Raw genomic sequence first — 24,348 nt, 5'->3', positions numbered from 1 at the left:
AGAGACTTTATCCCCCCAACCCCCTCATTTCCAACCCGCCTCCAGGGTGGGATATCAATGTGGTACCCTCAAAGCTCATAGGCCCTCCCGTTGAGCTTTTGCACAAATCCAGCCTTAAAACCTAACATACAAGACAGCTTTACTGGTGGCCATCACCTCCATAAGAAGGGTCAGTGAGCTACATGCTTTGCCAGTGCAAGACCCTTTCTTTGTTATCCACAAAGAGAAGTTGGTACTAAGAACACATCTTAGGTTTTTACCTAAGTTCATATCCACAGCTCTGCTACTCCCTATCCAACAAACTCTGCCTTTCACAACAAGAGCTCACTGTAGCAGGGGTTCATGAGCTACTTTGGCCTTTCTTGCAGACGTCCCTCTGGCCGCCATTTGCAAAGAAGCAGGAGTTCCATACATAATTTTACTCAGCATTACTGCATTGACACACATTCTAAAGCAGATTCACAGGTGGGACTATCGGTGCTAAAACATCTATTTGCCGATGTACCTTCTCAGAACCCACTACCTTCTCCAGACACTACTCGCTAGTCTATGCACAGCATGTGATCTATACAGATCCACAAGCCTCAGAAGGGATACATTACTCACTGTAATCGTATTTCTGATGTTTGTATCTGCTTAGATTCACATGCGCCCACCCTTCCTCCCCTGTGGAGTAGAAGGTGCACAGATGTTTTCTGGCTTAATCTACTCTTATCTGCTTTATCTAAGCAGATTACAAAAGCCTCAGAAAAAAATATATGTAGGATACATTACTCACCGTACACGTATTTCCGATGCTTGTATCTGCTTAAATTCACATGCTATGCATAGGCCGACATCTAGTGGTAGCCACAGAGTATTCAATGTTTTTGTTTTCAAAACTCGAAAAAGGACGTTGACAGGGCGTGCCAGTAATACTATCCCTACTACCTCATGTCAGAAACAAAACAATGTGAGGGACCTCACTTGAAGGGCCATGGGTACAGGAGATGACACACTCAACCAGGGCTAAATAAATACAGTGAGCCAAGTAGCCATTAATAAATCATTTGTCTGGAAAATGTTAATCCGCACCTTTAGATCTTAAGTTTGCCTGCATACGCAATGTTTCTCTCCGAAATTGTTCACGGTCAAATGGATGAGTACAGGAGTCTTATCCGCAAAATGGAGCAGGTCTACATTGTTTAAAGCACTGTCTTGGCAATCCCAAAGGGGTTTGCCATCCCATCACTGTTTTGCTACCAGCCAAACAATATTTAAGGGCAGTCCTTGAAACAGTGTGAAAATGTATTGATCAGAAAGTCACAAGAGTTGAAAAAATAAAGTTTAATATCTTTGGGACATGCCTGGATGTATGTTTTTTTTGCAATTTAATTAGAGTGAATTTAGAAATATCAAAAATCCCCCCCATATTGCAAAGTTACACACAAACTGCAAAATTCATATTTTCAGTTTTACTAATGTCCCTGTTAATATCACTGAATCAATCAACTATTTTGAGAACACATTTACATCAAAATCAAATTTACTAAGTATTACAGTTCTTAACCATAATATAGATATACAAAAATAAATGTAAAATACTGCAATTGATACATTTTCTTTCAGCCCTTTTATATAATGCAGCTCTTGAAAAATGTAATCGTGCCAAGGGGCTGTACTCGTGTTTTTTTGCTCATAGCAGGTAAATAAAAACTGGTCTACACTGCCTAAAGGGAGCTTCATATAGGACTGGATAAAATGTTCCTGTTTTATTACCACTGGATAAGATGGGCAAAATAATATAAAATAATTGAATGTTTCAATTTGATCTGAGCGAAAGGGACACAAATATTTTGACTGAAAGGTGCTGCTGCTTTCCCTCTGTGACCAACTAGTCCATTGAGCTTTATAGAATCAAATTTATTGTCCTTTCTATCTATGCATAAAGTTCACTTTGTGGTGGTCTTTCTCCTGTCCCACCTTTCTATTGCACTGTTTCACACTTTTCTCTCTTTCTGTAGATTACTTTCAAGTGGGAGCTTTCCCTCTTGGCTTTCATCAGCTATTAACTTTGCCCATAAGGTTTTATTCAGTTCAGAATTCAATATGGTTAATTTTGCTTGGTTTCACATTTTCGTTCAGTTCGGTATTCAGTATACTTAATTAAACTTTACTTCAACTTTTCATTGATTCAGTATTCACAAGGTTGCATGTATCAGACCCCTTTCCCACTGGTGTCTCGCAGGCTCACCGGTCTTTACAGCGTTCCACGACCTCTGCTTAATGCACATTTTCTGGGGGGATACAGCTGCCTCTCACACCTATTACACAGCTTTGCATGCACTTGCCGACTTCATGTCAGTGGGCGGAGCAGCGATCTCTAGGTAGGTGAGCGGCCCGACCCGCCGAAGCGGTTGCTTTGCTTCTAGTCCTCTTGTAGCCGTCTCCTCTTGCCTGCCATCTTGCCGCCAGCTCCCTCTCTCCACTCTGCCTCGTCAAAGCGCTCCAGCCTCCAGGTTACCGGCTGATCTCTTTCCCCGCAGCACGCCAGCAGGTTTCCCCGGTACTCTTGTTGCTTTCCGCCAGCATGGTTTTCCGGTCTCTCTTGTCTACAAACTACTCACCTTCTTATACTCATGACAATTACTAAATTACTTCAGGTGTGGGTCATTTTATCTAAGTGCCTGACCATAGTTAAGGAGACATGCCTGATCTCCACAATACTTTAGTTTCCTCTTCCTAGTCTCAGTAGCAGAGTGGTGAAATAGCCCTCTAGTGTTCATCCCTCTTAGTCGCCTCTTCCTCATCCCAGTACAACTATAGGTAAAGTGTGGGACAATGAGGGGAGCTGCCTAACAATAGCCCATAAAGGCTGGGGGAGGGTTAGGTAGGTCTTCGGTGGGGAAAGGGGGATACCATGTCTCGCCTATGGGTGCCCCACTCTCAGTCCCCACGGACCCCCCACCCAGGTGACCCCCGCTTCTCCACCCACAAGGGCAGGATCCAAAAGCGATGGCCTTTCCCTAACAACCTGAGAAGAGGATCCAGGGGGAGTAGGAGTGAGGATTCCCTCAGGTTTCTCACATCACCTACAAGAACTTCTGTGTTTGACTGATCAAAAGTGCCATGGTTTTGCTAGGTTGTTCTCCAGTGAAATATAACATTTGGAGCAGAGATTCCTCAGGTTCATAGTAAGAATATGGCATTACAGTGTAAGACTGCTGCTGTCCGGGGACATTTTGATTTTCCTGATGTGGATAATCTTAAATCTCTTATGTCTTAAACAAACCAGCATTTTATGCCAATGATCCCTGCCCTTCCTCACGGTTTAAAGATTATTTCTTGCTTTCTATTCTTTTAACTCTCTTCTTGTGAATCTTTCTCTTAGTAAAGGTTGTTTTTTCCAATGCTCTAAAAACAGGAAATGTTTCTCCCCCATTAAAGCCTAATTTAGATATTAATAGTCTTTCTCTTTTTCGCACTGTTACTCACTTGCCCTTTCTTGGCAAGTATTTGGAAATAGTGGTGTCTGATCAACTTAATCATTGGAACAGCAGTTATTGGCCACTTTTCAATCTGGTTTCCGCCACGGTTGTAGTATTGAAACTGCTACCATGACATTCTGAAAAATATATTTCGGATTCTGGAGATGCTTGTTTATGGTCATTCTTGACCTGTCCGCCGCAATTGATACGATTGATCATGATGCTTTTTTAGATACCTTATCGCAGTGGATCGGTATTCGGGGTCATGTTTTGTTTGGAGTGATTTTGCTCCTTTTCATCTAACTAGGTGGCAGGTGGTTGCCTTGGGATGGCCCGTTCGGATCATTTGCCTGTGCCTTTTGAAGTACTCCACGGGTCAATCCTGTCACCTATGCTTTTTAATTTGCATATGAGCCTTTGGGATAATTGGCGGTGACGCATAATGTGCATATGCATTAATACACTGACGATATTGGGGTCTCGTCTCAGGGTGAGGGGTATCGTCTCCATGATTTTTTGCTTGCTATTGAATACTGGATGGCTTCCCTATTTTTGAAACTTAGTCCCTCCAAGACAAGACATTTGTATTACTTTCTCATTCAAATGTGTTAATCCCTATTGTTTGTTTCAGCAGATTTTTCAGGGGCTTCAACTGATTTTGCTCCATCTGTTACATGTCTGGGTTTCATCTTGAACCTTCCAACTATCCATGATTCCTCATATTAACTTGTTAGTCAAATCATTTATTTTCATTAAGAGCTATACAATCATGTGCAAACTCTGTCCATTTTCATTTATTATTCCAATCATTTGTTTTTCCCCAATGTTATTTGGCAACTCATTATTGGTGGGGCTCCCTCAACCCTCGTTGGCACCATTAAAAGCTGTGTCTTTTAAAAGCTGCTGCCTGCCTGACATTTGGCGCATGGAAGCGTGCTCGTATTACTCCTAACTTGAAAAGCCTTAATTTGCTTCCGTTAGATGCAAGAATTTCTTTTAAATTAATCTGCATCCCCTTCAAGGCCATTCATGGGTTGCCTTCCGTGTATTTGGCTGACAAATTGAAGGTCTCGGGAAGGAGAGATGGGGGAGTTTTTTCTTGAAGTTTGCGTAGTCAGAAGCTGTTATGGCTTGGAGTTCCAAGGTTTAGACAAGCCTCCAGTAAGAGATCCTTCTCACGTGCTGCAGTTTTTACGTTGGAATGCGCTTCCCTCAGAATTGCGCACCATTCCTGATAACTTGAAGTTTCAAAAAAGTTTTACAGTCATGGTTTTGGAATTCTGTTTTTACATTTTCTGCTCTTCTTTAAGGTAGTTCATTCAGCATTATTGTTTTTTATGTTTTGTGTTTTTGACTAATGTATATGCATTATTGTACAGCGTTCACAGACATTTGTACCTAGTTGGCGCTCTGTAGAAATGTGTAAATCAAAAAATAAAATAATAAGGGTTGAGTGGCTATTTCTTTCAGAATGAAGAGAGGAGTTTGACAGGTTTGTGTCCTTGCGCCCCTTCTTTTTAATTTCTATACTCAACCCTATGTGATGAATTATGCATTCTGAATGTGGAAGTTCCTTAAGGTCAGAGAACACGTGCCGTCCAGAGACTAACTGATTGCTACAATAAATGTAAGGAAAAATTGAGGCTAAACATGAACATGTAAAAATCTGCGTCTATGAAATGTACATGTAGCAGGGAAATATCATTCCGTATCCTGGTGACTAAGCATGACTACCTGTGTATGTATGCGCATCGTCACTAAGACATGTTAATAATCTGATGTACATATGTTTAACATCTTGGCAAAAAGCACCATCTGCAATGAATGTTTTCAGGTTGTACTCCTAATCGAACTAGAATTACTGGCTGTTGCATCATAATATACATTTCTCAAGTTTGACATTTGTTTTTCAAATATGCAGAGGTTTATTTGTAAGTCTAAGAGTGGGGGGTGCCTACAATGATTTCCTATGTAATTCAGGACGAAAATACAGTTTCAGCAGTTAAATTGAAGTTTTCAAAACATACCCATGTCTACCTCTACATTTTTTTCCTTTCTGACAAACGTCAAATTGCTGCATCTAGAGCTTGGTGGGAAAACAATCTTAAGAAAAACATCTTAAATATATTTCTCTCTTGCTATATAGGTACATCTTGTATGGAAGAGAGCTTACTTAATCCTCGGCCTGGCTGTGTTTGCTGTCTTTGGCAGCTTGTTTTTTGGTTTCCCTGGAGCTGGAGGCCTCTGCACACTGGTCTTGGCCTTTCTAGCTGGAATGGGATGGTCTGGCCAAAAGGTGATGTATAACTGTCTTGTCATTCATAAATGGCTACAAAGAAGAACAACTGTATTTTACTGCTGTTTATTTTGTTTGTAACTATGTCCATTCGTTCTTCCCCCAGACTCACTTGGTGTCTTGGTTTCAGTTATTCTTTGGTAATTGTGATTTACATGGATGAATATGGTTGTATGGATTGATGACTATGGTTTGGTAGGTGATTGGAAGGGTGGAAGGATGAGTAGATGTTAATAGTTGGAAAGGTTGTTGCATTTGGCTTTTAAGTGCATGGATGGGTGGGTGACTATGGTTGTATTGTTGAATGAGTGGGTGAGTATGGTTGTACGGGTAGATGGATAGTTGGATGGGTGAAGTTGTGTTTGAGGCAAACATAAGTGTGTAGAAAAGCCAATCACTTTGAAACATGTAAGGTAGGTACTTGGAACCCAGTGGCGGCGAGGTAGCTGGGCAAGGTTAACAGAATGCTAGGTTGCCCAACTGTCTGGCTCACTAGTCCTGCCTCAACTGCTTTCACATTGGCCCAACAGGTTGCTGTCTGTAAACTGCCCTCCTGCTTCAGTTCCAAACCTCCACTCATCAGTTTCTCCTACCCAATCTTGTAACTATCCCTCCTCTGATTTCATCAGCCAGACTGTGTCCCACCTCTCCTCTGTTTCCTTTGTTCCAGTACCAACTCCTCATCACCTCCAGTTCCTTTTCTCTTTGTAGTCTACTCATGTCTTGGTAATTTTCCCCCTTCTCTTTACTCACTTCCTTCATCCCTTTAGGTATTGCCCTTCCCCTGACTACCACTTTCTTCGCACCATTGTGCACCACCCTTCCCTTCATCAGTGTTTTTACTATGTTTGCTACTCCATTCATCTTCACCCTTTAAGGTACTTCCCTCTTTCTAAGTTAAACCTTTTCGCCCCTTCTGACTTAGCTCTCCTCACAATCCGTATTGTCAAATCTCTTCTGTTTATCTCACCTTTATCACCCCTTTGTAACCTTTGTGTTTCACTCCCAGTGTTTGCCCTTTTTTGCCTTTCTGGCCCACATTCATTGTCCTGATTCCCATTCGTAATTTGCTGTATATCTGTCCCATCTTCTTCAGCCCTCTGGGCACTACCATTGTCTCTCTGAGCCACAACTTCCTTCCCTCTGCTTTCACTTCCAAACATCTCTATTTTCCTCCCTCTAGACTTCTTCAGCCCTCTGGGCACTACCATTGTCTCTCTGAGCCACAACTTCCTTCCCTCTGCTTTCACTTCCAAACATCTCTATTTTCCTCTAGTCTTCTTCACCTCTTTGGCCACAACCTCCTTCTCCTTACTGCTCCCCTCAACTTGCCTTTAATTTCCTACTACCTTTCTCCCCACACTTGATACCTCCATTTTCGATTACTTTCCCTCTTAAACTCCTTCCAACCAGCTCAATTTCTGTGTGATATTTCTCTTGGCACTCTGGTGGGTCTCCTCTCCAGGCCCAGGCTCCAGTGCTGCCTAGCTTCTTCTTCCGCCACCTGGATTTTTCTCTGAGTGCAGGCTCATCTGTACTCCTCTCCATCCTTCGCCAAAGGGACTCCAGTCCATGCTTCTACTTTTGTGCTCTCTCTCCCCTTGGGCTCCTCTCTATAGCGCATGCCCCATCCAGGTGAGAGGAGCAGAGCGTGCTGGACCATTGTTCTTTGTTTCTTTTAAAAGGGCCAGTAGCTGCAGAGTCACTGGCTTCAGTAGAACCTAAAGCGCTGTGCTTTGAGGTTGGAGAGAGCCAGAGTTCCCAGTTCCCATAGGGCACGTGTGCACAACATGCGGGCCAAGTGCGGCCCGGCATGTTGGTTTTTGAAGCCCGCCAGGGTCATACACTTTCCTAATGGATGTCGGCCCGCAAGTAGCATTGGCCGCTCTTTATTAGGAAAGTCTTTGTTTGCCTTGCCGGGTCGGGTGAAATACTGACCCTCCATTGGTTCAGTGCATGTACTACGTGGCTCTTACGAGTCACGTAGTACTTGTGCTGCACTAGTAGAGGACCAGCACTGCAGGTGGCATGGCTAAGATTTGTTTCTGGAACGCATTTCATCTTTCACATGCCAGCCGCAGTACACATTCAGAAGAAGCCAGCAATCCTGCCTTCAAGCTCGCTCATCCTCCTGCTGCCCAGGTAAGTGCATTCTAGTTGGGGTGGTGGGGGTCATGGGGATGGCATGTTGTTGTGGGGGTCATGGGGATGGTGTTTTGGTGGGGGTCATGGGGAATGGCCTTTTGTTGCAGGGGGCAATGGGGACGGTCTTTTGTTGGGGGGCGGGGAGTGGCGGTTTCATGGGGATGGCCTTTTCTTTGGGGGTCATGGGTATGGTCTTTTGTTGGGGCGACTATAGGCGGGTCACGGGGATGACCCTTTTGTTGGGGGTGGGGGGGGACATGGGGATGGTGTTTTGTTGGAGATGTCAAGGGGATGGCCTTTTCTTTGGGGGGTCATGGGGATGGCCTTTTGGTGGTGGGTCATGGGGATTACCCTTTTGTAATGGGAATGGCCTTTTGTTTGGGGTGGGGGTTCAGGGGATGGCCTTTTCTTGCAGGGGTCATGGGAATGCCCTTTTGTTGGGGGCGAGGGATCATGGGGATGGCCCTTTTGTTGGAGGTGGCCTTTTGTTGGGGGGTAGGGGGTCATGGGGCTGTCATTTGGTTGGGGGGGATGGGGTTCATGGGGCGTAGCGTTTAATTGGGGGTGGGGGTCATGGGGCATAGTGTTTGGCTGGGTGTAGGGAATATGGGGGACCAGGGCCATGTCATTGGTGGGGGGTGGTGTGTCATGGGGGGGGTCCAGGGCCATGTCATTGGTGGGGGGGAATAGGGTGGGGACCAGGGCAATGCCATTGGTGGCGGTGGGAGGGCATAGGGGGGACCAGGGCCATGCAGTTTGGTGGGAGATATGAGACATGCTTTTCAGTGGTGGGTGGGGGGGACATGCAGTTTGGTGGGGCTCAAGGGACATGCCATTTGGTGTTTTGGGGGGGTTAGAGCAGGACCATGGCCTTGCAGTTTGGTGGGGGGGGCTATAGGGGAAACCAGGGCCATGACATTGATGGGGAATAGGGGAAAGGGGGGACCAGAGCCATGCATTGAATACAAATTGGGGTTGAAAAACTCTGCAGCACTGCCACCCCCCCCCCACGCCCACCTGACTACTGAACCCAACCCCCCTCTGCTTTCCACGTGTATGAGGCTTTGCCACTAAAGGGACCCTGTCCCTAGTTGCTACCATATGACTGTCCCCTTTTCTGAGATGGGCCCGGATGTGGTTGACCAGAGGCCCCCTCCTAGCACCGCCCCAGGCCCATCATTGTCTATCTTGGGGAGGCATCCAGCCTCTTTGGTCACTGCGGTCTAGGTCCCCAGAACAAGGTATGGGGACTTTGTCACACACCAAAGAGAACACAAAGATATTTCAGCAGCTCAAAAATGTCAAGAAGTATTCCTGGGAAGCTGGTTGGTACCCAGTGCCACAAATTGCAAAAGCCGATTCCTCTTCTAGTACACAGTAGTCTAACAAGTGAGTCAAAGGTCACTAGGTCCTGACAGTTTCTGCTACATCTGAGGCCCAAGTAACTACTGAGAATTCCTAGCACATTTCTTCATTTGCACATGTTAAAGGAGCATTCAATTGTTTTGGGATTTTGTGTCCTTGCTTGGCAGTGTTTCAGTAACAGACCTTTTACTTTAAGAAACAGTTCCACCACCACAAGTCTCTTGGGAATAGTAGTGGAGAAACTCCTTGCTCTGCGACATATCATATTCCATGCCTGTAGCTGTTGTGGATGGGTGTGCATCACCTTCTGAGTCCTTGTCAGATACCATTTGGGTTTTGCTCCTTAACTTAGTAAAATCAAGACAGGTTTTTGGGATAGCCACAATGAATATGTACAACATGAATGTGCATATAATGAATTTCAGTAGATATTATTTCAACATTTCTTGCTCTTTTTGAAAACCGCACTGAATTTACCAATTGGTGTTTTGAAAAACCCTCCCTATACTTCTTGATTCTCAGCAATAGACCATCAAATTCCTTCCTTACTCCCAATGCCAGCCTCGTAATGCACTCTCTGAGCCATGCCCCCTCTCAAGAAAGGCCTAGACCATTATAGGCCAAACTTTGAGCTATGTCATTAAAAGCTTCATGTCAAATGTGCAGTTGGTAGGCATGTTAACATATTTTATGGTTTTGGATGTTACAAAGGACTATTTGCAGGGCCTCATCAGGCAGGTGCAACCTCCCACTTCTAACGTAGCAGCCCACACTGATACTAGCCCAAAGTTTTCCTTTTACTTCATTGAGGTGTTCTTTGTCACTTGCCACTATCCCTCGGAAGCTGATGCTCTTGGACAAGCTAGACAAAGAACCAGCTCCTATAGGTCTGGCTGAAGTGGTTGCTGTTACCTTGAGCTGAAGGAAGAATCCTGCTTCCTCTCCATCTACCTCCAAAGACAACGTTCCTTCATTCAGTAGGGAATACAAATCTACCTCTATAACTCCCTCTACCTCCTCCAAGAAAATAAGGCTATCATTTTGGAAAGAAGTACATTTAACCATGATTTTCCATTGGTTTTCGGCAGCATTCGACCGCAACAGGACCCACTAAAATGGCCGCTGCATGATTGCGTTGCTCTAGCAACATTGCTATTCAGCTGTCGAAAGCTGTTTGGATAGCATCCCTTTCATCTCTCTATCCAGGACGCTGGCAGGCGAAAGCAGGCCCTCCCAACTAATGCCCGAGACCCAAGGCTCCTGTCTGAGCCTGTCAGAGCGCGAAAGCGCCCCACAGCAATGCAAGTGGAGCATTGCCTAATGACCTAGATTGCTACATCAATGGTAAGCATCATCCATTCTTGCTGCAGGCCAACCCTCCATGGGTCCTCGCACCCCTTAGATTTTATATCTAAACTGCTCAGTCTAATCCCCGAAACCCGCAAAGAGGGTACAAGTGCCCCGTATGACTTACCCCTTGATGCAAGCGGGACGCACTGCACAACGCATTTGGCTTCTTGACTTGACCAACATGCCCAGCGTTGAACTGCATACCTTGCTGTTTTGCACCCTGCCACTGTAAACCGGCCCAAAATTGAATTGCCCATCTTGCTGTTTTGTACCCTGCCACTGTAATCAGGCCCAACATTGAATTGCCCACCTTGCTGTTTTGCACCCTGCCACTGTAATCAGCCCAACGTTGAATTGCCCATCTTGCTGTTTTGTACCCTGCCACTGTAATCAGGCCCAACATTGAATTGCCCGTCTTGCTGTATTGTACCCTGCCACTGTAATCAGGCCCTACATTGAATTGCCCGTCTTGCTGTATTGTACCCTGCCACTGTAGTCGGGCCCAACATTGAATTGCCCATCTTGCTGCTTTGTACCCTGACACTGTAATCAGGGCCAGCGTTGAATAGCCCATCTTGCTGTTTTGTACCCTGCCACTGTAATCGGGCCCAACGTTGAACCGCTTATCTTGCTGTTCTGCACCCTGACACTGCGTTAAAGCCCAACACTGAACCGCTATCCATGCCCAATCGAAACCCTAACCCCCACCGCCACCATGTGCACGATTACACTCTTTTACCTGAACTCCCAGATTTGAGATCACCCCCCCAACTCGCTTCCTCACCTACCTGCCCAGCACGCCTTGGCGTAGGAGCATACAAACCCCCAAGAAAGATGCAGTCACCTATAAGGAGGCTTCTGCCAATCAGAGTCCGAGCTTGCAACCCTCAGCCAACCTGAGCCTTCCCTGCACGCTCCTCTCTAGAAATAACAGACTTGCAATCTGAACTAAGCTAAGTAGGGTCACTAACCGAACCTTTTTCCCATCGACCAGCAAAAGGAACTCACTTCTCACATACAGAACAACCCCCAAGTCCACTAAGACACCCAAACTTTTCACAGCACTAGCTCTAGCCCCAGACGCCCACCAACCTCCTGCAGGGTCGACTCGACCTCCTATACTATAGGACACTGACACCCCTACATCAACCAACCTGGCTAAAACAGGCACCCCAGGCACTCAAGATATCAACAGCACCACTAAAGAAACAAGGATTCAAGGAGCCCTCATCAATGCCAGATCGCTCCTTGCACATGCATTAGACATCGCTGACCTCATCACCTCCAACAAACTTGACTTAATTGCCATCAATGAAACATGGCTCCATACGGCGGCAGGCCCCACCCTTTCGTTAGCTGTCCCGGATAACTACACCATCCGCAGGACAGACAGACAGACCCATGGCCAAAGGGAGGGTGTAGCTATCATAGCCAAGAATCCCAATCGCCACCTTTCATTCGGGCGAACTACTATCCATCAAAATGGCATTATCGCCTACGGCTGCATTGAACATGCATCTGTTCTACAGACCTACCGGCCTGATATCCTTCAAGGATGACATAGCTCAACTCCTTTCGGCATACACCAAACCCAGGTCTCAAAGTTATTGGGCGACTTCAACCTCGGCCTCAATGATCCGAAGGACAATAATGCTCTAGCCATAGCCAATTCCATCTCGACACTAGGATTTTCCCACAGGATCATGAACCCCACACACACACACAAACACACACCAAAGGTCTCACCCTTGACTGGCTTGTTGACCTTAACTGCAACACAAACATAGCCTCCAACGCCCAATGCTCTTGGTCAGACCAACATCACCTTCAATATCACCAAGAATTCAGAGACCCGCAACACCCCTCTGGTGGCACCTCCAGCATTATCCAGAAACAAATGCAATATCACAGCGGACAATATGCTACCTCTTCTACACCCCATCATGGCACACATAGACACAGGAAACAGCAACCCTTCCACCATGTTGTCTTATACAACCACACAGTCCTGGCAGCCATTGATAAAGTAGCTCAATTATCTATGCGAAAAGCTAAACCAGCAGCCCACCTCAACTCTTGATATACACCAAATTGATCGGCTGAGGCTTCTTGGTAAAAAAACCACCAGATGATCTTAACAAAGCAAAATTTGCAGAGGCTGCCAAAACTTACAAACAGGCAGTTCTCCAAACGAAAAGCTCAATTTACAATGAGAGAATCACCAACGCTAAATCAGGAACGAAGGAACTCTTTGCAATCCTATGAGAACCGCAGTCGCCAGTGCCTCCAATTGAAGTCTGTATTAAAGATGCAAGCTGGTGCACAAGCATACAAAAGGCCCTTCTCGATAAAATAGCTCTCCTTCAATCCAAAATAGAAACAAAAAAAGCACTATTAAATCAACACTACAGCCTCAACTGACCCCTAGTCTCACCAGCCTTAATAAGGCTCCTATCTTTGAATTCACACCTGCCTCCAACTCAGAAGTCCTAAAAATTATTACCAGCCTCAAACCAACAAGATGTCAAGGAGACCCATGCCCAGCGGCAGTTATCAAAGATTGCGCTTCTGATCTAACTTTCTTCATCACAAGTCTAATCAATGCCTCTTTGAAAACAGCACTGTCCCAACCAATCTCAAAAACGCGTGGGTCCTCCCTCTTCTAAAAAGAAAACTCTAGGCCCTAACATTCTAACTACCAGCCCATCACGACAGTGCCCTTCCTGCTCAAAATATTGGATAGAGTAGAGTACCTCCAAATCCAAAACTTCTTGGAAACTAACAACCTCCTGGGTCTACGACAATCTCCTGGGTCTACGACAATCGGGCTTCCGCCCAAGACACGGGATGGAAACAGCTCTATTGGACCTGAAATTCAAATGGATGAGTTTAAAGACTCCTACTCGACATCTCTGCAGCGTTCGACCTAGTCAATCACAAAGTCTCTGCAATCATCTAGCATCAGCAGCCCACTTCTCACCTAAAGCCATCCAATGGATTCAATTGTTCCTTACTGACAGAACCATGAGAGTATTCTCACCCAGCACAGCTGCACAGCCAAGCCCGGTCACCTGCATAGTTCCACAAGGCTCCTGCGTCTCACCCACTCTATAACATCTTTACGAACCCATATTTGACCGCCTTGACGACCTGGGTGTCACCTACACTAACTATGCAGATGGCACGCAAATCCTCATTCCCATCTCAGGTTCTCATAACATAGACTCCACCTCACTTAACATTGTCTATCAAACTTACCAAACATGGATGGCCCATCACGGACTATGCTTAAACGTCAAAAAGACTGAACAACTTCTCCTAGGATCACAATACCGCCTGAACAAAATAGATGACTCCTTTAAAGCCTTCAACATAGATGGCATCACTATCGAGGTGTTTAAGGCAGTAAAAACTCTCTGCTTTTTCTTGGACTCAGCCCTTACCCATACCAAACAAGTTAATGCTACAGCATCAGCAGTAGCCTACACCTCTAAGCTTATCAATGCATTCAGACCCTTTCTTTCACCTGATAGCTGCATTCCACTAGCCAAAGCACTCATCTTTTCCAGACTGGACTACTGTAATGCCCTCTATGCAGGTACCAAGAACTACAATATCAAAAAACTTGAGGTGATACAGAACAACACCCTCAGAGCAGCTCTAAACATTCCTAAAACTTCCCCCATCTCTACGGCTAGAAGGAACATCCACTGGCTCCCGGTCCAAAGGCGCATCCGCTTCAAAACCCTCACTCTGACACATAAATACCTACATGGGTCAGCTCCCAAATACCAGGCAGATAAATTCTGTACCTCCCAATCCAACAGGCCCACACACCCAGCTCACCTGCACCTGCTCTCCACAACGAGATTCAAATTGCAGCAGGCGGGGGGCAGCAGCTTCCCACTTGCTATCCCCTTGCCATCATCGCCACATCCACCTTCAGTATCTTTTCAAGGATCGTTGCTTTCAGCCCTTTGCTCATAGATTTTATTGTCCCAGTCGATCAATGATGTATTTTCGATCATACATCGATCCATTTTAAGGATCATTCCTATGCATCTTACCTTGGTTTTCCTCAGTTTTATACATGCGGAAACGCCTACCTGGGCAATGCCATCTTGTGGAAATCTTATCCGTTGATCTATCATTCTAAGTTCAAGTGCTCTCACGGCACTTATACAGATCACACCGGCTCCTAAAGTTAACATCACTAGACGCTTACGCCCCTATTCACAACGCAAATGCACGTCTCATGAGAACGTCTTCTGTGTGCAATCTATTGACGTGTCTCCATGGAAATGCCAAGACGCCTCTTTCCTCAACAAATATGAACAAACCATTTCTGATCACATAACAGAGGAGTTTCTTTTTCCTTTGCGTCAGTGTATTTCTCTTAGAGTTTCCTTGTTTCTGCTCTGTTCAAGTATCTGCCAAGTATGACACACTGAGAACAGGTACTTTTGCTGCTGATCATTAATTAACTCAATAGTCGCTTTTTATTTAATTATTTATTATATTATGTACGAATGTCTTTACCAAACCATATATTTTTCTTTTTTTTATTCTCTTTATTGATTTTACAACAGTTAAACAGTTCAATGACCCCTGCTCCCCGCTCCTCTGTCCCCCTCCTCTTCTCCCTTCCCCATGAGGACTTTCCTGTTTCTTTCCTCCGTTGTGAACCCACGGTAAAGCGCGCTCAGAGAAGATCCAAGAGTTTTTAGCGTTGCGGACACCATTGCACCCTGTAGTCATCTTTCAGGAATGCCAATGTTTCTCCCATTCATTAGCAAATTGTTGCAAGTTATTATTCATTGCATACGATGTCCACTCGAGGGCTACCAGTTCCCAAACTTTTCGCAACCAGTCCTGCAATGTGGGTGTAGTTGGCCCTTTCCAGTGCCGGGCAATCGGTCATTGCTGCCAATGTGAGGACAACCCTTGCCTTTTCCCGACCCCTGAGTTTGTTTTCCTCCCGCTCCCCAGTCAACCCCAGCAAAACTTGTTACCGGGGTCTCTCAAAGCCCCTTCCCCAAAGGCTTGGGATTGTGCCTGCTGTACCTCTGACCAGAACTGTACTATTTCCGGGCCATAAACTTGCTCATAAAATTCAAACCCTGGTCGGTCAGTATTTCCTTAAGAAAGCCAACCCTGGAAAAATACAGTAGCAGGTGTTTGAGGATTTGCTGTGTGGTATTATTCCACCTGGGGAATGCCTTAGGGTATCTAGTGGCACAATCAACAATCATGAGGACGTATTTGTTCCCTAGTCAGGAGGTTTCTAGAGGTCCAATAATTTCCATCCCTATTCTCGAAAAAGGGACTTCAATGATTGGCAAGGCATTCATAGGGGTGGTGGGATGTGTGGGTTGGTTTTTTGACATATATCACACGTCTGGAAAAACGTCTTTTATATCGGTGTGGATACCTGGCCAGTAAAACCTCCCACTGATGTGTGCTTGGGTTTTGAATTGTCCTAAATGGCCCCCAGTAAGGTGAGAATGCACAATCTCCAGTACAACCTTTCGGTGAGTCTTGGGGATGACCAGTTGTGTTTTTTTTAATCCTTCATTAGACGTCTGCCTTCTATACAACAAGCTCTGCTTCAGGAAGAAAGATGGGCTTCCTTTCTTTGCATCTTTTTCTTCCGGAATAACCTGTAGGAAGGCTTCAGCAAGAGCGGGATCATTTCGTTGGCACTAAGGCTAGATCGAGGTGGATGGAAGGCTCTTCTCCCTGCTGATATATGATATGATATGATATGGCATTTATAACGCGCCTATACACAAGTGTTTCCTAAAGTAGTTCATAACATGTTTTCTTTTATGTTAGAAGGTTTATCCGCTTCCCTAATGTACCTATTTCTGTTTCGTTTGGCTCACTTTCTATAAACTGAGGGAACAATGCCCTTTCCAAAATTTCTTGAGCAATTTGATCCCCACAATGTTATTCAAACGGGGTTTCACCATGATTCTGTAAGAGACCCTTTACTTCTCATCGGAAGTCGGGATCGATGATGCCTGTTAGCACGTCTATACCAAACTTCCATGCTAGGCCAGATTTTGGGGCTAACCTTATGTAACACCCTGGAGGGGGTATTAAAACCAAATCGGTCGGAATCATTCCTCTTTTCCCAGGGGGAATGATAGCTTCCCTACTGCTACAAATATCGAAACCGATCGATTCTTTTGTGGCAACAGAGGGGTTGGAAGCTTGAGGACTGAATTTTTGAAATGTTAGGGTTCCCCAATTTGTTTCAATTTAGTCACATCCCACTCTTAACACCATGTGTAAGGAACTAATGGTGGCAACAGTAAAGACAGACGCAAGTGATCACAGTTCAAGGGTGTTTATTAAACTGTATGAATGGGTGAGAAAAATACCTAATCTGAACCTAAAGCTAAGATGGGATCAAGCTACAACCATCAAATAATAATAAGGCAGTCCTTGTGGCATTGTGTCAAATAAAAAAGGGCTTATACTAAAAGACCTATTGCCAATCCTTACCACTAAGTTACAAAAAGAGTGTGGGATAGTGTTCACCAGAAAAGAAAGAAGTGTTCATAAAATAAGTCAGGATGGTATGGCCACGTTTTAAGCACTCAGCAAGGCGGGACTTCTGAGCACAGCACACACTTGGGCCTCTCCAGCACAAGATTCACAGTTCCATTCAACAATACCAGGACCTTCAAGAGCCAAGTCTCTTTTCTCCAAAGTCTTAACAAACAAGTAAAAGTTCCTTCGGTGATCTTGCAGCTTGGGTGAATGCTCTTCGACCCTTGGATCTCCCTCCGCTGGGCTCAGATCCTTCTTGCAACTTGGACCTCACTCCGTCGGGTTCACTACAGCCTTTCACTCTAAATATCAACACAATGTTCTCGGGTGTATCATGCTTCACCCCAATTCGCAGTCATCTCTCAACCGGGTTCACGTTTGCCACTTTCACAGTTCACTTTACTTTATCACATGCAGGATTCGCTCTCTTTGCTTTTCCCTTGGCATCCCTCCGTCGGGTTCATGTAGCCACTTTAACACAATGTTCTTAATCTCGTTGGAAGGCAAGGTTTCCCTTCCCCTGCATTCTCTTGGTTATAGGTCAGAGACTTTCGATTGTACAAGGGATTTGACGTGACCCTTGTAGGACCACTCTGACACCTCACGCTGCCCTCTCCTAGGGCCTTCTGGTACTTGTAGTTTCAACACCAAACAAAAGGGGCCAGCCAGAGTCCTTCGAATGAGCACTCCTGCAGCGCCTGACCACTCTGCAACTGGCCCTTCTCTGGGCTTTCCAAAAGTTGAAATGCACACAAGTTCTTTGTTCACAAGTTCCTCACGTTCATATTATGTTGCCACTTGCAACCTTGGACTCAACACAGTATGGTTTGCTATCAGCTTTCTCCGACTCTGTGCTGAACCCGTTTGCTTGTCTTGCTTTTGGAGTCAAGGACGGTACCACGGTTGCCAGCGTGCCTCCCTGCCTGTGTTATCAACGTGGGAGGCCCCCATGCACCGCTTACACCTGCCACAAGACACGCCAGCTGTGCTCCCTGGTCTTGCGATTTCCTTTTCGGAAGCTTTGCGGGTCTGAGTTGAAAAGGTTAAGGGCAATTCTCTCCTCGTCGTCCTTTCAGGTCTCGCCGCCTTCCTCCTCTGCTTGAACTACTGGACTGGAATTGCTGCTTCCTCGTGCGTTTAGCCTTGCTCGTAGTGTGCTCTCGTGCTCCGCCTTTTATCCCTGTGGGGAAGGTAAAGGGCCGTCAGGTGTGTCTAATTGTTGTCAATAACCTTACTCTGCCTGACCCTTGTGTTGGGACATGTCAGGTAAACGGCTCTGGTGTTTGTCCGTTGTCTGTCGCGGTGTAAGAAAGTGTTTGTGTCGGAAAGGGAGGGAGGGGTAGAGTTTCTAAATATCCTACAGGATGGGGTTAAGGTGTTATAGGGAAGGGGGTACCACGTCTCACCCATCAGCGTCCCACTTCTACTCCCCACCCCCATCCAGGTGATCCTCTCCCGCTGGTCCACCCCCAGGAACTGGATCCAATAGCGATGGGTGTGTCCTGGCCACCTGGATGACAGATCTCCGGGGACTAATGGATGAGACACCTTCAGGTTTCTCACATCCTCAATTGCACTTGCACATCCAAATACAGCAAGGCCTGCTAGGACCACAACTGTATAGTTACTGTTTTTGCCATTGTTATTATTTTCCCGGTTCCCATACCATTTAGCCATGTGGTGCTTTGAAACACAATTCTGTTGTTTAAAGCGCATTACAAATGCTCAATAAAATAGAAATAAAAATATTAATGGTGGTGCAAACCGTCTTGTACGATACAGAGTCTAACTTTGCTGGAAAGTCGGAATATTGCTAATCGGCTGCAGTTGAAACAGAGCTAAGGTTTATGCGACAACTGATGTCGTCCTCCTCTACTCATTTCGAGTGTTATGCTAATGACACACAGCTTTCCTTCAAGCTTCCCTCTAGTACCTCCTCTTCCTCTCTTATTTCCGATTGTCTGACTGCTTTTCAGGCTTGGTGCTCAGACATTGATCTCTGTCTTAATGGCAGTAAGACTGAGATCCTTCTGATTGGGACCCCTGCACACTTTTGCCCCTCCAGTCCTCTGTTGGCCCTACTTGGGCCTTTACCCTCACAATCTAGTGAGACCAAATATCTTGGGGTAATTTAAGACTCCTCTCTCTCATTCACCACTCACATCCTGGACCTTTGCAAAAAGGCACACTTTCAGCTTCACCTCTTTCAAGGCATTCTCCCTTTTCTCACCTTCCCCCAGAAGCTCAATGTCTTCAGAGCTCTGGTACTTTCCAGGCTGGACTACTGCAAGAGCTTCTTCTTGAATCGGCCTCTTTCTTCCCTTCGCCCCCTTCAACTAATACAGAATAGGGCTCTGAGACTTGTCCTTGGCCTGAAGGCCAGGGGCTGCATCACTCTAGCTTTAAAATCTCTCCACTGGCTCCCAGTGGTCACCCACAGCCGCTGCAACTGGTGGCCTGGTCCTTCATGAGTCTTACAGGTTACCAAGCCATTTGTCAAGTGTACACCAGCACCCACCCCTGTCAGCACTGCCCTCTGGTACTCACGCCTGATTCCCGGGCGGCTGGGCATCCACCCCTTGAGACACCTCCTGCCAAGCACTTAGCCAGTAGCCTCCTCCCCTAGCAGACCCTGGCACTTTAATTCCTGGGCTCCCAGTAGCACCTGCCCATAGCTTGGTCCACCACCCCCCTCCTTCCCTCTCTCCTTCACTTCTAACTGCACTTGCACGATAAGAATGTGGAAAGGCCTAGTAGTACTACTATTGTTTATGTATTGTTATTGCTTAGTTACTCCCCCCTGTTTCCCTACCCACTTTGTTTTGTCGCGCCTGGTGACAATATTTGTTGTATAGGCACCTTACAAATACTCATCAAATCAAAGTCAAATCGATGCAGAAATGAAGATGATAGCTGTAATAAATCTACACTTAAGCCAGTAAGCCTTTCAAAACTGAACTCGCACTAGACATGCAGGAATTGTAGTGATGTATGATGATTTGTTTAAATTGCTCATTGCATGTGTGGCCCTGGGTGCAGTAGTACACGCCTCCTGGTGCGAAATGGACTCTCTGTGCAACCTTTCACCCGCCTTGGGACCCCCTTCCCAGTCCACCCGTGTCGCCTCTATATATTAACCCACTGCTTTTCATCCTTCTATATACATACATCTGAATTCCATGCTGTAACCACCTCTATACGTCAAGTAAAATTACCGAAATAAGTTTGAGAGTTTATAAACCGCAATGAAGGTGGGTAGAGATTAGCTACTTAGCGAACATACACTAGGTACATTGTTTAATGTTGAAACAGGTTGCATAGTCACAAATGTAAAATTACTTAAGCAATGGACAGAATGGCTGCATGCCTTGGTGTCCCGCTGGTAGCACTCTCACTTTACAGTTGTACCCATGCTCTCCCCTATTTTGATAAAAGATCCCCTTTTCATGATTCGGGACAAAAATCAGGGAGGGTTGGGAGTACCAGACATAGCTAGATATACTCTAGCAGCCCAACTATCGCATGCATTCTCCTGGGTGAAAGAAGAGGATGCGCCTAAATGGAGGCAGATCGAGGTGACCTGGTGCCGGGCAACCCGGCGGATCTTCCGCATCTGCCAGAAATGAAAGTGCAAACAAATAAAGGCCCCCTTTCCGCCACGGTCACAATTGTCAGAAGCTGGAAGGTAGCAGCTCGGAAATGAGGTATCCGGGGCACTTTGGGCCCCGTAACCCCTATTTGGAACAACCCAGAATTCTCACCAGGTTGTTGCCCTAATAGTTTCCAGTCTTGGAGGGAGGGAGGCCTACTCAAAATGGGCGACTTTCTAGAGTAGGGTTACCCCATCTCATTTGAAAGATGCAAAGAAAAATTCGGGCTAGATGAGCGGGAGAGATTCCATTATACCCAAATAAGGCACTGGCTGTCTCATAAGGCGTTTCGAGAGAAATGCGCCAGAGAGCTGACAGCTCTAGAGGTTTCCCTCACAACCCCAACAAAAAGAAGTAGAATCTCTGCCCTGTACCATCTTCTGGACAAGGTTGACCCCACGAAAAAAGAAAGATCCATGATCGAGTGGGAGAAGGACCTGGGTCGGGAAATAGAGGTTGAGGAATGGGTTAAAATCTGGGCCAGATTGCACAAAAGCTCACAATGCATTACAAATAGGGAGGGAGGCTACAAGCTCAGCTATAGATACTATGTGACCCCAGTCCAGATCAACAGAGCTAATCCGAATCTTTCTGACCGCTGCTAGCGCGGTTGTCCCACCCCTGGCTCCCTATTTCACATGGTATTGGCCTTTGGAGGGTGGTGATTAAACACATGAAGGATATCACTGGCCTCACCATACCCTGGGATCCGGGTATTATTCTCCTAGGGGAAACGGGGGAGGCAGCACTACCAATCTCAGGACACATCCCTTGTTTGTGTACGCACTTACACCTCGCAGCAAAAATTACTATGGCCCGTTTATGGAAAAATGAAGACGGCCCCTCAGTAGCTCTATGGTGGTCCAAGTGTTGGGACTTCGTGGTTGCTGAAAAGGTGACTGCAACCGAACTAATACCTTCAATAAGACCATGAACATTTGGGATCCATTAATGGACTATGCAACTAGATTCCCGACACTATCCAGAAGGCCACCAATCACTAGATGGCTACAAAGCAGCCCCCTCTATTAACCAAACCACACCACAGACTTTAATCATAGACACCCAACATGCGGCTTCCTGCATAATTACCAAGAATGGGCATAGTATCGGACAATGGAGCACTGGCTATCATCAGCTGATCCCTCGCCATTCCTATGAACATATATTACCGAAATATAGCAATCATTGATCATTGTGTTGTTGTTGTCATGTTTAACTGTAAACCCTAATAAAATGTTGTCATGAAAAAAAAAGATCCCCTTTTCTTGTTTTCATCATTTGTTCTAGATACCACTTGTTCCCGAAAGCAAGGAGTCTGTAAACAATTACAACACCCTGGTGCTTGAAAAATTCTTACTTGCACAAGACAACCAGACATCTCTGCATATTGCACTACTGGTGTTCACATCACAGAACTGTTTCACACAAGCATCTTGTAAATAAAATCTGCAAGTGTACATGCATTACACTGTTTAAGGCTTATGTGATGCAGGCATTTACTGTGGAGAGTACAGACAATGAGGGCCTTCGGAATACAAATGGCCATTTCCCAATGAGCTCTGGGTTGTCATGGAAAAAGAAACCCTTTTGTTCGGTTTTCAGAGAGGCAGACCTCAGTGTTTTCAAAAATCACATGTTTCTGTGTTTTTAAACACGTGGTTGCGTATTGGGGTCAGGGTGCAAAAGCCTGTTTTCCTGATGTGTATTCCAATTAATTTGTTTGCCATAAAAACTTGCCTCACCTTCACCCAAAAAACTGCCCCACACTACTGTTTTTCTTTTTTTTACTTTGAGAATTGCCCTATTGCTGTACAGGGCAATCCGAGCCTGTCTGCACCTCGACTAGGCGCATTTGTGAAATAATCTGTAAATGTGTCACACGGTGCGTTGTTCCTGATACAATGGGAGTAAATATTTAGCTATGCAGAATACTTGACATTTGTCATTGTATTTCACTGCACAGCCAGCCATGAATATTGTTCATTTTTGTGGCATGTGCACCCTCAGAAATGAAACTCGTGGTGGCTCGCTGTGAACACTGGATAAAGGGTCTCATTGTTATTTGGCCTTCAATCCACGACACTAAGAATTTGAAGGACACAATGGCCCTCATTACGAGGTCAGCAGTAACCCGCTGGTCCTACCAGCGGGTTTCCGTCGACCTAGTAACACGTTTCCGCTGCTGTTATCCCAGTGTTAAAGTCCCGGCGGCCGGGGATGTCAGTCAGCAGGAACTCTAAGTTCCCATACCGTCGAGTCCCAAAGGACTCGACGGGAATGGGGACACGGAAGCACCGGCACTGTTGCAAACGGTGCCAGTGATTCTGGGAAAACCATGCCTGCAGGGGCCGGTACTCCCGGCAGGTTTTACCTGCCGGGAGCACAGGGCCCTGCATTCATTCTCGTAGTCTGGCGGTCAGGAAAGTCAGACCGCCAGACTTGTTATGAAGCCCATGTGTCTAATTTCCAGAAAGAATTGATAAGATTCACTATATTGAAAGCAGAAATAGGAAAGTTAGGTTTCTCTGAGAGCTGTCTTTTGAAATGAATGGAAACTCAATGTCTAATGTAAGCAAAGTTTGATGAATGTTTAGGTAAGTGAGAATGGCAAGTTTGCTGTATGCTACATGATTAACAATGACGGAGTACGCAAAGAATAGACATCCTACGTTTTAATTATAACTTGAATTCATAGTTAACATATTTATATTAGATCAATAAATGGCTACTGAAATTAAATTTTTTTATTCATGCACGCCTGTCATGTGGTGAGTCTACCGGTTGACAGCTTCTTCAACTGAAATTGGACAATACTAGTGAACAATGCATCTGTGATAACCATTATCAGGGACGATCGCCAGACACCAATCTGTCCTTTTGCCATTGCATTTACAAGGAGCAACATGGCAACCTATAGATTATGAAAACATGCAGATGTGAAGTGTTGCATTTGAAACTGAAACCACTCCATTCTTCTCTCTAACAGATCGCAACGTTCGTGGATCCAAAATCGGTGATGGAAAATAAATAATTTCTGTGAACAATACAAAGACTGGGATTAATCGATCGCTGAACGGAATCACCATTATAAGATGTTTTCGTGGACATAATCTCCTCTTTTTAGCGTTATGACAAAAATTAAAGTAATTGCTATTGTTCCGATTATCGCGGTTTTCTTCGAAATATAGTTTTTTTTCACCCTTTTTGTGAAAAGAAAGCAACGTTTCGCGTACTGTGGATGTGTTTGGTTATGTTCCTAGTTCTGCGTTAGATAACTTTGTGAGGTGGGTGATGACAGGGAACCTTTGACTACTCTGCCCATCAACGTCATTAAAATAGATGGAGAATATGGTTTTGACTAGTGATGTCAGCTTTAGGGGCGGGTGGTCTGTATTACTGCCGCGTGGGCACTTGAACTTACAGCGATAGATCAACAGATAAGATTTCCACAAGATGGTGGTGCCCAGGCAGGCAGTTATGCATTTATAAAAGTGAGTAAAACTAAGGTAAGATG

General features: G+C 45.4%; 1 protein-coding gene across 6 annotated transcripts in view; it reads left to right on the top strand.

Moving 5' to 3' along the window:
- The window catches only part of LOC138515929 (sodium/hydrogen exchanger 9B2-like), a 1,072,421-nt gene that overhangs the window by 716,759 nt on the left and 331,314 nt on the right, over nucleotides 1-24,348 (top strand). For all 6 annotated transcript variants that reach the window (XM_069630694.1, XM_069630697.1, XM_069630696.1 and 3 more), the window contains one exon: nucleotides 5,614-5,763. In XM_069630694.1, the coding sequence (XP_069486795.1) occupies nucleotides 5,614-5,763 (150 nt within the window). The remainder of the gene's footprint in view (nucleotides 1-5,613; nucleotides 5,764-24,348) is intronic.

Source organism: Ambystoma mexicanum, chromosome 6q, assembly GCF_040938575.1.
Source record: "Ambystoma mexicanum isolate Mex_15411 chromosome 6q, UKY_AmexF1_1, whole genome shotgun sequence".
NCBI classification, from domain to species: domain Eukaryota; kingdom Metazoa; phylum Chordata; class Amphibia; order Caudata; family Ambystomatidae; genus Ambystoma; species Ambystoma mexicanum.
This window is presented reverse-complemented; position numbering and strand designations above follow the sequence as displayed.